The sequence below is a fragment of the Lactuca serriola genome, chromosome 2, assembly GCF_051521515.1.
Source record: "Lactuca serriola cultivar US96UC23 chromosome 2, Lser_US96UC23_V15, whole genome shotgun sequence".
NCBI classification, from domain to species: Eukaryota; Viridiplantae; Streptophyta; class Magnoliopsida; order Asterales; family Asteraceae; genus Lactuca; species Lactuca serriola.
In genome coordinates this window covers 136,422,220-136,435,134 of record NC_136409.1, presented here as the reverse complement: position 1 = coordinate 136,435,134, position 12,915 = coordinate 136,422,220, and the positions used below count along the sequence as shown (strand labels likewise).

The following is a 12,915-nucleotide window of genomic DNA, read 5'->3' as shown; positions in this document are numbered from 1 at the left end:
ATTTTGTTTGTTTAACATTTTTTTCAAAGTATTTTTAAAAATGAAGAATAAAAACTTCTTTTAGTTTTGTGATGTTATAACTAAATTATAATATAAAAGCATAATAACACCATCTTAAAAATTTAATGAAAGCATTACAATACAAAATAAACTAAATACTCTTGAATTTAAGGTAGATTTAAATCATAATTAGCGTTATAGCTCTATAAACCATTCACAGAAGCCCGGATATTATTTGTCTCCTGTCTAGTAGTATTTCTAGTACGGATTGATCCGCTACCAGATGCCCTTCCAGAACTATTGTTTCTCGTGTGTCCTGCTTATCTTCATGTAGAACATTCTTTTCTTATTGGACCCTCACCTTAGGATGGAATACGTTATGTGTTTCTTGGCCTTCCTGGTTGACGTTTATCCATTTTAGGTGGCCTAATTATCATCCAACCATCGGGGATCTCACATTTCAATGGATTTAACAAAGGGTTCACTAGTCCCTCATGTGTTTTCCTCAATGTTTCGGTATAGTAAGCTTTTAAAGCATACATCGAGCAGTCATCATATTTGTTCACTGTTAGCACTCTTATGAAATGGCCACAAGGTATGCCGTCAAGTTGTCACATCCTACATGTACATGTCATTTCTTGGAAATCAACAATGACGATTTTCTCCCCTTTTTGACCTCGCATCTAAGTCTTGAGATCATTCAGACATCCCAATTAGTAAAACTTTTTTTTTACAATATCATCGGACCAAGGGATGAGTATTGTTGTTTCTTCGACTAAAAAAAAGAAAATTACATAGTTAAGATCAATAAAATTTGACACAAACATTAATATTAGAACTTACTACCTATAAAGTTTCATCTTTGAAAGCACCACTACTGCATTGTTGCACGAAAAAAGTCAATCGACATCAGTATCGGCACCTTACATGCATGTCTAGATAATGCATTTATAGACTTTTCACTGTTAGAGGACATAAGATTATATCGGTTTCCTCTAAAATGTTCCATAGACCAAGTTTCAGGATTTATACTTCGTACGTATTCCCACACATCTTATTTTGTCCTTCTCATTCTGTCCATGGCAACATCAAAAGCTTCAATGGTATACGCTCTACAAGTCTCCCAGAAAATTCTTTTTACTGTCTTACTCTACCCATATCTAGATACTATGTTGAAATACAAATGGACACCACATATTCTGTGATGCGCGTTAGGAAAAATGTTGGCAACAGATGTCGCTATAGATGGAGCCCTATCAGATATAATTGTAAGATCCTTCATATTGCCTATGCAATCACATAGTTTTTGAAACAACAATTTCCAAGAATTTGTACACTCACTTTTGCATATACCATATGCAACCGGTACTATTTTGTTTTGTTCATCCTAGTAACTGCAAGTAACATGGTACCTTTGAACTCCCCCTTTAGGTGGGCTCCATCTACTACAAGGGTAGGCTTACAACAATTAACAAAAGACCATGCCTACAATACATTGTAAATCAATTCAAAAATAATGATTATAGTTAACTACATCACAAATATATATATATATATATATATATATATATATATATATATATATATAGTAATACTGACCGAGCAACCAAGTGCGATATACAAGAACTCAAACCAATCGTTAGCATCTGTTTGAATATGTGTCACTGTGTAGGGATTATGTTTCACCAAATTATGGAAATAAGCTGAAAGTTTGGTAAATGAATCCTCTTTAGTACCCCTTAACAACAACAATGCATATTGCTTCGCACACTAAGTCTGATGGTACGAGATACTAATTTTCAATTGTACGTTCATATCGTTGACAATTTCTTCTTCCCAATATACTCTACTATAGTCTTCATCCAAAACATCAACAAAATATTCACCTAAAAGATGTTTTTTTGTTTGTCGATGATTAGTTTGCGACATTGTTAAAGAACATGTGTGTACATCAACAAAGGTTTTCACTTGGAAAAGTCTGTTAGAATTTTTTATTCCTTTTTCTCTTGTTATCCAAGAACAATTTTTCCCAACACACATAACCTCATACCTTGATTTTGTCAATCTACTTGTCTTCTTCTAAAAACTTTCCTCATGACATTTTTTTCCCAATCGCCTGTTTTAGAAGGTTTTTGTTTTCAAATATTTGGAGGCATTCAATCTTTTGATTAGAGTCTGCCCTCTATGATGGGATTTTTTCATTACCATCAAATGGACATTTCAGTAAAAGGTCCATACCATAAAAAAAGGTTATCAGAAAACTTACGTTTAGGTTCACCACCCAACTCATCTCCATCAAAAATTACTTTCTAAGTCGGTTATATCTAAATCCACATCAGCAACATCAACAAAATCCCCATAACCATGTAGATTTTCATCTTTCTGAATCATAACTTTTTTCTTTTAAGTTTCATGTACTCCACCCCTATTGATAACCTTAACTTCTTGTTGGGGAACGTTAACATAACACCACCCACGCCATTAAGATATGTAGCAACATCATCATCACCAACATACTTGTAATTTTCAGGATTCACATAATGAATAGGTGAATACATCACATTTACATTTTCAGCAACACTATGGAATGGAGGTACACTATGAGTCATGAAAGTACCTATTGGTTTGTTGCTCCCTTTATCATTGGATAAGTTAGCAATCGCCTCATTTCCTCTCCTGTCATCCTCACCAGCCACCACAAACACTTTCACAACTTTTCCTCCAACCAATTTGATTACCTTGACCAACATTCTATCATCAATATCTTTAACTATGGCTATATAATGATTCAATTCAGGAGGATGGAAGCGAAGACTAATTTTATATCTATCTAATAAATCGGTTTTCATTTTCACCAAAGTTATAAAATCATTATAACTCATGGTTGTCAAAATGGCGATCCTGATTGTAGGATCGTACGATCCTACGATCCTAGGTATGAAAAACGATCCAGATCGTAATTGGATCATATTTGGGGTCGGATCGCAGGTAGGATCGTAGGATTGGGATCCGATCCGATCCTAGCTTCCCTTGATTTTTTTTTTTTTGCAAATGAATTTTTTTTACCATTTTATATATTTTACTCTTTACCAATTTACCGTTTATCATTTTGTGTTGTGACTTATGACTAATAGTTTGAAGTTTTTATAACTTTTGAATGAAAAGTTAAATGTTTGAAATATTTTTCATGTTTAAAAATTATAAATTAAAATTATGTTTTATTTTGTGGGATCTTAGGATCCCAATCCCGATCTTCAAAACCCAAAAATGATCATACGTAGGATCCCGATCTTGACAACCTTGTTATAACTAATATACTCTAAAAATATCAAAGAGAATTCAGAAATACATCTGTGGGCATACATATTCAATATTTGTCCCTACAATCTCCTACCCCCCGCCAGTTAGAACGCAAACCAAATATTCACTCATTTTTAATACAAAGGTTTTAAACAAATCTTACAAAAAAAATAGCTAGTAAAATGATAATTTTTCCCAAATTTATATATATATATATATATATATATATATATATATATATATATATATATATATATATATATATATATATATATATATATATATATATATGCCCGGTTATTTTGTTTCCTACATGTATTGTGTGCCCGTAAGCAAAATTCTGCACTAATAGATGAATAAAATCAATGGTCATGATTTGAGGGTCTACGATATTAGAATATGGTAATATGTACCATATAATCACTTAAATTTAATTAAAATGGTATTTTAGACAATTAACTATATTTAAAAAAGGAAATTTTCAAAGTTAAAGGGATGATGCTTATTTTTTTTAAAATTAATTCAATTTCAATTCTAATTTAATTTGTAATCATAACAGATTATAACTTATTTTATTCTATCAGAATGAGATTCTATTAGAATGAAATTTTGTTATAATGACCGTCTGTTAGAATAACAACTTATGAAAACTTTTAAGAATACATAAATAAGAAGAAAACATGAATAAGTACATTATGAAACAATATATAAAATCAATTCTTGAACTAATAATATATCAAATAATTATATTATATGATTGTGATACAAAACGAACATTCTTGAATAATAACAACATTATGAAAGAATGGCAAGTGTAATTCTTAAAAAACAACAACATTCTTAAACTGTGAGTATGATCAATCTTATATTCATTCTTCACGTCATTCCTATAAGGTCTTCAAGTTATTCCTATCACAAATGCAATAAAAACATTAAAATCCAACAAAAATCACTAATTCATTCTGAAAGAATAATGTTGCTAAGATTCATTTTATACATTCTGACGAAATACATTCTACTATAAGATACTCTTGTTCTCCATATTTTCTTTCTTTTCCACATGAATGACAAACTCTTCAAAACCTAAAAAGAAAATAAAATCCATTAAAATCTAACAAAAACACTAATATATTCAAAAATAATATTATTGATAAGATTTCATTTATAAATTTTGGCAGAATACATAAACCACATTCTGCTAGAATACAATCATTCTAAAAAAATATATTTATATAAATAAATTCTGACAAAATACACACAATTTCATTCACACTTCATACTCAACTTTCACATCATAATAGACTAATTTCTTCTAAATAAGATTAATGACTTCTTGTTGTTATGGTACTACATATTAAAATAATACATTAACAAAAACATACAGATATAAAAAAAAGGGAAATAAGAAGTTACTTGATCATCACCCTAACTTATCTTATTTATGAATTATGATTACACCAAGTCTATCATCGAGGTTGAATCAATACTAGTGTTATGTGTCCTCTCATAACAAAAAATTACAAATGAAATTAATCCAAACCTCAAATAAAATATTATAACTAAATCAATGTCATATTTCATATCGCTTCAATGTATAATTTTTGGTTTGAAAAAAAACGAAAAATTCTTAAGCCGTCAACATTGCATAAAATACATGCTTACCTGGTTTCGATGGAAATATACCAAACTTCAATCGGTAGTTTACGGTGGCAAATTCGAAGTTTCGACCTGTGATTGCCTTAATTTAGGGTTCCACGGAGGAGCGCCAGTGTTTCACAATGACAAAATCAAGAACGATGATAGTGAAAATCAAGCAGTCGACGGTGTGTGTTTGTTTGTACTGATAGTGAGGAATGAAGTTGCTGACCTAGCCCCTTCTTATCTTCATCGCCATCGAGACTGAAAAAAAAAAGCGAAGGATTACCATGAGAATATTGATTCAATGGTTACGTGTGTGTTTTTTTTGTGTGTGTGAAGACCATTGATAAATATACGGAGTTTGTTACCTTAAATTTAGGATATATATTAATTGAATTATGATTTTACCATAATTAGATATACTAAGTTTATCATTATACTTTTTTTTTAATTTATTTAATGATTTATTATTTCTTGAATTCTCATTGGTGCATACATGCACACAATAGTTGCTAGAAAGATTTGAACTTCTCTCTCTCTCTCTCTCTCTCTCTCTCTCTCTCTCTCTCTATATATATATATATATATATATATATATATATATATATATATATATATATATATATATATATATATCCTACTAAGTTCGTAGTGAGACTTATCAATTTCGTAGTAAAAAAACTACCCAAAACCATAGATGAACAACAAAGAAAATCGCAGATGGACTGCAGTTTAGCTGCGATTTGGGGGAGATTTTGCCCATTTTATAGCCAACAAATTGATAATACATTAATACGTGAACCTACAACTTGTAATGTATGTCCATGTTTTAACGATTTGTACGTTCATAGTTGAAAATGTAAATCGCAGATGATCCTATCCATGTACGATTTTTAAGGTTATTTTTGTAATATTGATATTTTTATACTATTTTATGCAAAGTAATTAGCCAGCTATTTTTGTAATTTCATACTCATGTTAAACCCTAAATACGAGTGAGAGGCCTCATGGGACGAGTCTGAAACGTGGCCCAAAGTGATTGCCTTTAATTACTTTTTAATATCTCTTTTTTCACTCCCGTTAAAACTCAAAACTTCCCATTCTGCTGCTTTATCGATCCAGACCAAATCATTCCCAAGAGGAAACAATCGTCAACAACAACAACGCATTCATGGATGTTTACAGGGTAAGTAGTTTCTTGATGTTTTCTTTGTTGATTTCTATCTGTGTTTTCAGTCTTCTCCCAATATCGTTCTAAAAACCCTAATTTCCGGACATTATTATGAATACTACATAATAATAATAATAATAATAATAATAATAATAATAATAATAATAATAATAATAATAAATCATGTTCCATGGGAATCTTAAAATCAAACAGTAAGGACGTTTTTCTTACATATCATTCGAGCATCATTAGTAATATTCTGAATTTCTGATCAAACTGAACACTAAGCTTGGTTCTTCTTCACTGCATATCTCCATCATGATTAAACCATTCCACTTGCATACCTCTAAAATGGTCTTCATAATGAATGCAAGTCCCTTGTAAGTCCAATTTTTCATTTAGAAATTTGTATACTTGTCATTTAAAAATCTTTCAAACATTCGTAGCTTCAAAAGTAATTTGTTCATATATACTGATTTGGTAGCATAATTGTAAACCGATTAGTAATAATATTTATAAGTTCTTCACACACTGTGAGTTATATAATAACCGATACCTGAATAAACCGGCCAACCCGTTTTCAATTTCGGGTTTCGGGTTAGGGACATCGGATATTCGGGTAACCCAATTTAATATTTGTTCGGATATCTGGTATGCGTATAAATTTTCCGGTATATACGAATACCCGATTAACTTTTAATTTTCTATTACAATATATATTATACTCATACAACATAATGAAAGGATTTTCAAAAGTATGATGTAATGTTAGTTTATTAAAGCTTTTTGTATTCGGGTAATACCCGATACACCCTACACCCGAATCCGACCTAATACCCGAATACCTGAATTTAATATGGTTCGGTTATTGGGTATATTTTTTGCTTGAAAAACCCCGCAAGTTATACTCGATCAACACCCTACCTTAAACCCTCATTTATACTAAAATCAATATCTATTTTGTTGGAAAACATATACTTATGTGCAGAAATACAGTTATGGGGACGAGGTTACTGTGGTTGAGGGACAGTATTCAGGAAAGAGAGGACAGTATGTTCATCCTACCCATGCCATTGTCTTAGCTGATGGAACAGTTCGGTACAATCTCCTTTGTTTTCTATTGTTAAAAATCAAATTTATATCCAAGGTTGTAAAAATCGTTTGATGGTTGACTGGGGTTAAAAAACTAATCGGTATTGACGGGGATTAATCGGGGATCAGAATGAAATATTAAAATTAATCAAAGATTAATATATCTTAAGAAAAACTAGTACTTCAAAATTAGAAAATTTGTAATTTGAAAATACGAAAATATGAACATTTTGGTATAATATTTGAAATTTTTTTAGTTTAAATTTAATTATCATCGTACAACGAAGGAGATGGCAAACGGACAACAAGTTGTGCCGCTAAAAGTCTTTTTGTATGGTAAAGTTAATTCTTTTGAAGACTTCATTTATAGAATAAGACACAATGCGCAGAAATGGAGTTGGTGAGACTCGAACTCCCGCATTCCGCACACACAAACGAACACTAAACCACTAGGCTGCGTCGCTCCTCAAAAAAGTTTGGAGTAAAAAGAAATTGATTTTTTGAATTTTTTTTGATTTTCTTTTACTTTTGTTGATCGATTAATCCTGTCAAACCCGATTTATCCCTAATTTCCGTCAAACACCCCTAAATTAGTCGGTTGGAGAATACCAAGCAATTAATCCCGATTTCTGCAACCTTGCTTATATCTACTGGTGACTTGCAGGTAATTCATGTGGAGCCATGGGATCTTTGTGCTGCCACCAACCAAGCAAAAGCTGCAGTTGTTACCACCCCAAACCGTGATTCGCCTCTTAAACAACAGGAGGTTGGGGACTCGGTTCATATAGAAACAGGAAATTACCATGGCCAAACGGGGATGACTGACAAAAGGGGAACAAACAAAAGATCCCGGAATGAGTAGTTGGTGGGTTTAATGTTAGGTATATAGCATAAATTAATGTCTGAAGCATTATGGGGAACAAATTGCAGACTCTTTTTTCTCTTGACGTGAATCTTGTGTAAGGGAACAATAGTATCTCTTTGCTTTTATGCATTTTAATGTCTTGTTTTGATCTCAAGAAATTTTGTTACAATTTTGTTAAAATGAATCTGCCGGTTTTCGGCATCGTCATTTATGTTGTTTACTTTTTAATTTAAGTAAGGCAATTTTGGCAAAATTAAAAATGCAATATAGATGATATTGATCTAGACTTATATTTAATTAACATTCTTCTCAAATATAAGATATAAAATTGGCATAACTTATTTGTTAATTATATGATATTTTTCGTTTATATATGGGTTAGATCCGTTGAGAATTGTTTTATGTTTTCTGCCAAAAATATGATTTTTGTTATTTATAAAACCTATCAGTACTCTCGTGGTGCCACGTCATCACCGTGTGCGCTCGAATTTTCAGATTTGAGATCTGCAACTTTCCTTTAGATCCGAACAGCTAATTCTCACTATGAATAAAGTATATTTTTGATAGGCTTAGCCTGTTAAAGATCGCTGCAGAAAACATAACTCCTACATACGGATTCTGTTCTTGATGTTCTATATATCGACGAACTCCTAATGATGAGGTATTTAGCTCTCGTTTATATTATTTCTCCTAATAATCTACCCTTCTTAAATTCGATTTTTGTGTGCACATTATTGCACTGAAACTTTAAAAAATCACAACTTTCTCTCATTAAGGCAGATTTGGACGTTTTATATATGTACGAATTCGCTTTTACGAGTGCTACGACTTTTATTTATATTACTAAGGCTAATGAGTAATATATCTAAATTTTGAATTTATATTAATCGTTTATGATTTACAGATATGATAAAATGGGGTGTTACATTTCTTTAGGTTTTGCTTATGTGGCATTCTATGTGGGACAATCATTAATGAGGTGTTCTCATACGTGGATCGTTTGGGTAGTGGAATCATGTGTTACTTGTCTTGGTTTTGGTAATAGAACTAGGTGTACAACACGTGTTTTACACGGGTTGATTAAAAATGTAAAAAATAAGTATTTTTTAAAATAAAATTTTGAAATAAGGAAAGAAATGAACGTTTATTACTATCACATTTATTACATTTAATAATTTACATATATAAATATAAGTATTATTTGGTTTTTAATTTTAAAATTTGAAAAAACAAAAAACTGGCACGTGGATATTACTTATTTTAAAAATATCACAAAATGACAAGTGTGAAAACTCATGAGAGATTGACATGTGGCAAAATTGATCGTTATTTATTATAGTAGATTGTACTTTAGATATTAGTAACTATTATAATACAATACCAACTATATTTAACGTTAATACAAACTTCATTCGGTATCAATACCAATTACATTACATCATGTGAAAAAAATACATTAGTCATAATGACTTCAATTGTTAGAAATAGTGTTCACATTCATAACAATTGGTAATATTACTATTAATAGCAGAGTTATTTTGGGTTACACGCAAAGGAAAAATTAAAGCAATTATGAGATGAGGATTTATTAGAGATCCAGTTTGTTAACTTATCAGGGGTTTAGATAGAAAACCTCATCTTTAATAGTTGTAAGCTCATCTTTTAATTCGGGGTCAATTTGAAAAGAACAAAAACATCATTTGCTGAAAATTTGTCATAATCGACATACCAAGGAATTAGGGAAGAACACCTCATTATTGTTTGTCCCATATATGATGTCACGTGACCAAAATCTAAAGAAAATCGATCATAAGGAATGAATATGTACAAAAATAACAAAGATTTATTTTGCAACAAAAAAACATTAAGGACTACAACTTAACTAGTAGTAGTCGGTCATAAGGAGTGAATGTGTACAAAACAACAAGTCAAAGGGCTTATTTTACAAGAAAAAAAACAATAATGACTAAATGCGAATAAAATAAGAACTATATTACCAATTTAGGTCGTTTCCTATCTAAAAATTCATGAATCTGTTATACTTAATCTCATCATCATTTATTTAAGTCGTTGGAGGCGATATCACGAGTACAACTTCTTCATGAATGAATTTTGTGGTAGAAGTAGACCTTAAGCGAAATACAACTTTGTATCCTTTCAACATCGTCCAGGTAATCCTTCAAACAAGATGCATACTCCTATCGATTAGGAAATGAGTGTGACCTTCGTTATAATATTATCCTTGTCACTAAGAGAAAAAGAATGGGTTCTAAAACCACCGTAGAAGCTTTGACGGTTAATAAACAGGTCATAGCGGCTAGAATCTTAAATTGGGGTTCCTTATCTTTACACCAAACCAAAATATAATAACTTTTAAATTCAACGACGCGTAGTTACTTGGGTTGGAAGTTTACGTCTAGATGATCCCTCGACATCTCCCTCCTTATATGATTGCTATTGGATTACTTTATTGGCCATATTTGTTTATATACAAATGAAATAACTTTTAAAATATTCATTTAGTATAGCTACTTGTTCTTGGACAAATTTGGTTCGATTTGCGATTATACTTAAATTGTCGGCAATTTGTTAAATTAAGATTGATACACATTCATTGTTTATATTAGGATTTATGGGGGTCACAACTAAAAGCCAAATATAACTCCTTAAAATACTTCAAAAAATTTAGTTTCATTTGATAACCATATCAAAATAAAGCATTTAACTAGACGAGAAATCCTGTTCTTTTAACATTTTTGTCATTAAAAGAATTGTTAAGGTGGTTTTTGTTAAACGAACTATCCACGGTGCTTTTAAATAATCAAAGAATGCATCCATATACTAATAAAAGAATAGTTTAAATCTCTTTATGTCATGCGTCACCGTAATAAAACTCCATATTAATATTATATGATGTGTCAAAAAGATATATTAGGCAAATCACTATCATAACTAATAAGATTAAGGTTTTAAATAATAGATTTTAAACTTTTTATAGAAACATTTACTTTTTTAATTATATGTTAAATTTGAAGTTATAACTAACTTTAAAATTTTGGTATATCTCTTAATTAATAATTTATTTAAAATTATTTATTTAAAATAAATGATTAATAATTATGAATTTTTGCTATGAAAATTGAATTGATTTTATAATCGTGGTTTCCATGGGTTATAAACTAGTTTTATTATATAAAAAGTAATGAATTATTATTTATGATTCCAAACTCCTATGTAAATTTTTAATTTTATATTTTTAATCTAAGTTTTAAATTCTGATAAAAATTTAGTTTGAACTTTAAAGTTTGTTACAAATATGACTAATTTTTATATAAAATTGATTTAAAATTAGTTTTTTTTTTAATTTCACTTTTGTTACAACTATTTTCAAAAAATTATGCAACGTTTTTTAAACTTTTTCCCCAACATTCTTCTACATTTTTTACAACTTTTTATTAAAAAAATTACAACATATTTTACATTTTTTTAAGTTATATTTCAAATATAATGTACTTATTTAGGTATGCTCCAAAATATTCTCCTTGTGTTTAATTTTGAAAAAAATAACATAAGTAGACATGTAAATAAAATAAAAAAAAATCTAATAGTTCCTAAATAAGTGCATTAAACGTGAAAATATAAGTAAAAACATAAAACAAAGATGGAAAAATGTATTAAAATCCCAGTTTAATAAAAGTGTAAATAAAAGATTTAAAAAAGTTCAATAAAAGTTTTAAAATGTTGTACATAAATTGGGAATAAGGTTTTATAAGAAGTTTATAAATGTTTTCAAAAAGTTGTAAAAACAAAGTTTGGGACGAATCTGTTGAAAACAAACAAATTTTTTAACAAAATTTAAATTTTGGACTTTGTATCAAATTTGTAGCAAAGTTTTAAACTTATAACAATAATATTGAACTGAAAGTTGACATAATATGTGCAAAAATCATAAAACAATAGTCTGTGGTCTTATGATGCAGGGAAATTTGTTTGTTAGTGAATTTAAAGACAATATGGATAAGTTTGTTTTCTTAAAATAATATATTAATGTTAAAAAAGTGTTGAGAACTAAGGTAGTGTTTGTTCGATGAACTGTATTACGCATGACTGAAACATGACATAATGGAACTGAAAGAGGCTAATTGTTTGTCGTATTTTGTACAACCATAAGGCTGAACGGAGTGGTTTGTACAACCATAAGGCTGAACGGAGTGGGGTTCGCCACCGAGTCGCCAAGGCTCGCTATAAAGAAGACAACACCGACCCTAGCTCTCGCTAGGGGACTCGCCAAGAGTTAATCTTCAATTGCATGGCGAATAGAAAGAGAAGACAGTGGAAGAATTTCATTGGTGCATACGAATTGAATGAGATGCAAATAGTTAGACTCCTTTTCCCAGCCACTTATTTAATTTACCACTTTAATTTTCAACCGCCTAAAATTCAATTATTTATTTACTTTCCACAAAATTCAATTGTACATTTACTTTTGGACAGTAAAAAAAATGTTTTTTATAATAAAATTCAAAATTTATAATACCATTTCACTACTTTCACACACACACAAAAAAAATGTTTTTTAATAAATAAAAGTTAAAAATTTCATGTACCATTCAACTACTATAAATCAAACCGCATTCTTAACATTTCACACACACACAAAATATCATTATCTCAATTCACCAACACAAAGAATGTCTTCATCTCAAACAAAAAACCCCAAGAACCAACAAAAAGAAATCTTCAAACCTTCCGTCACATACACCTTCCATCTCCAAACACTCAATCAACAAACCTTTCATCACCACCATGTTATCGACCATCATTTGATCAACCAATTCACTCTCCCGCT

General features: G+C 30.1%; 1 protein-coding gene across 2 annotated transcripts; it reads left to right on the top strand.

Annotated features, from left to right (window-relative positions):
* Window positions 1-6,024: 6,024 nt before the first annotated feature.
* LOC145090462 (uncharacterized) lies at window positions 6,025-8,175 on the top strand. Of its 2 annotated transcripts, none has more exons than XR_013701588.1 (3): window positions 6,025-6,124; window positions 7,098-7,207; window positions 7,866-8,175. XR_013701588.1 is itself a non-coding variant. In XM_079028658.1 (3 exons), the coding sequence occupies exons 1-3, from the start codon at window positions 6,110-6,112 to the stop codon at window positions 8,061-8,063; spliced, it is 318 nt and encodes a 105-aa protein (XP_078884784.1). In that variant the 5' UTR covers window positions 6,031-6,109; the 3' UTR covers window positions 8,064-8,175. The 2 variants fall into 2 exon arrangements, 1 of the variants encoding a protein (XP_078884784.1); XM_079028658.1 differs by having other exon boundaries at window positions 6,031-6,124; window positions 7,098-7,202.
* The last annotated feature ends 4,740 nt before the right edge of the window (window positions 8,176-12,915 follow it).

Bases quoted from the DNA above. Each gene is read 5' to 3' on its own strand.
- LOC145090462 (XM_079028658.1), top strand. The intron at 7,203-7,865 runs GTTCGGTACAAT...GGTGACTTGCAG, and splicing joins TTGTCTTAGCTGATGGAACA to GTAATTCATGTGGAGCCATG.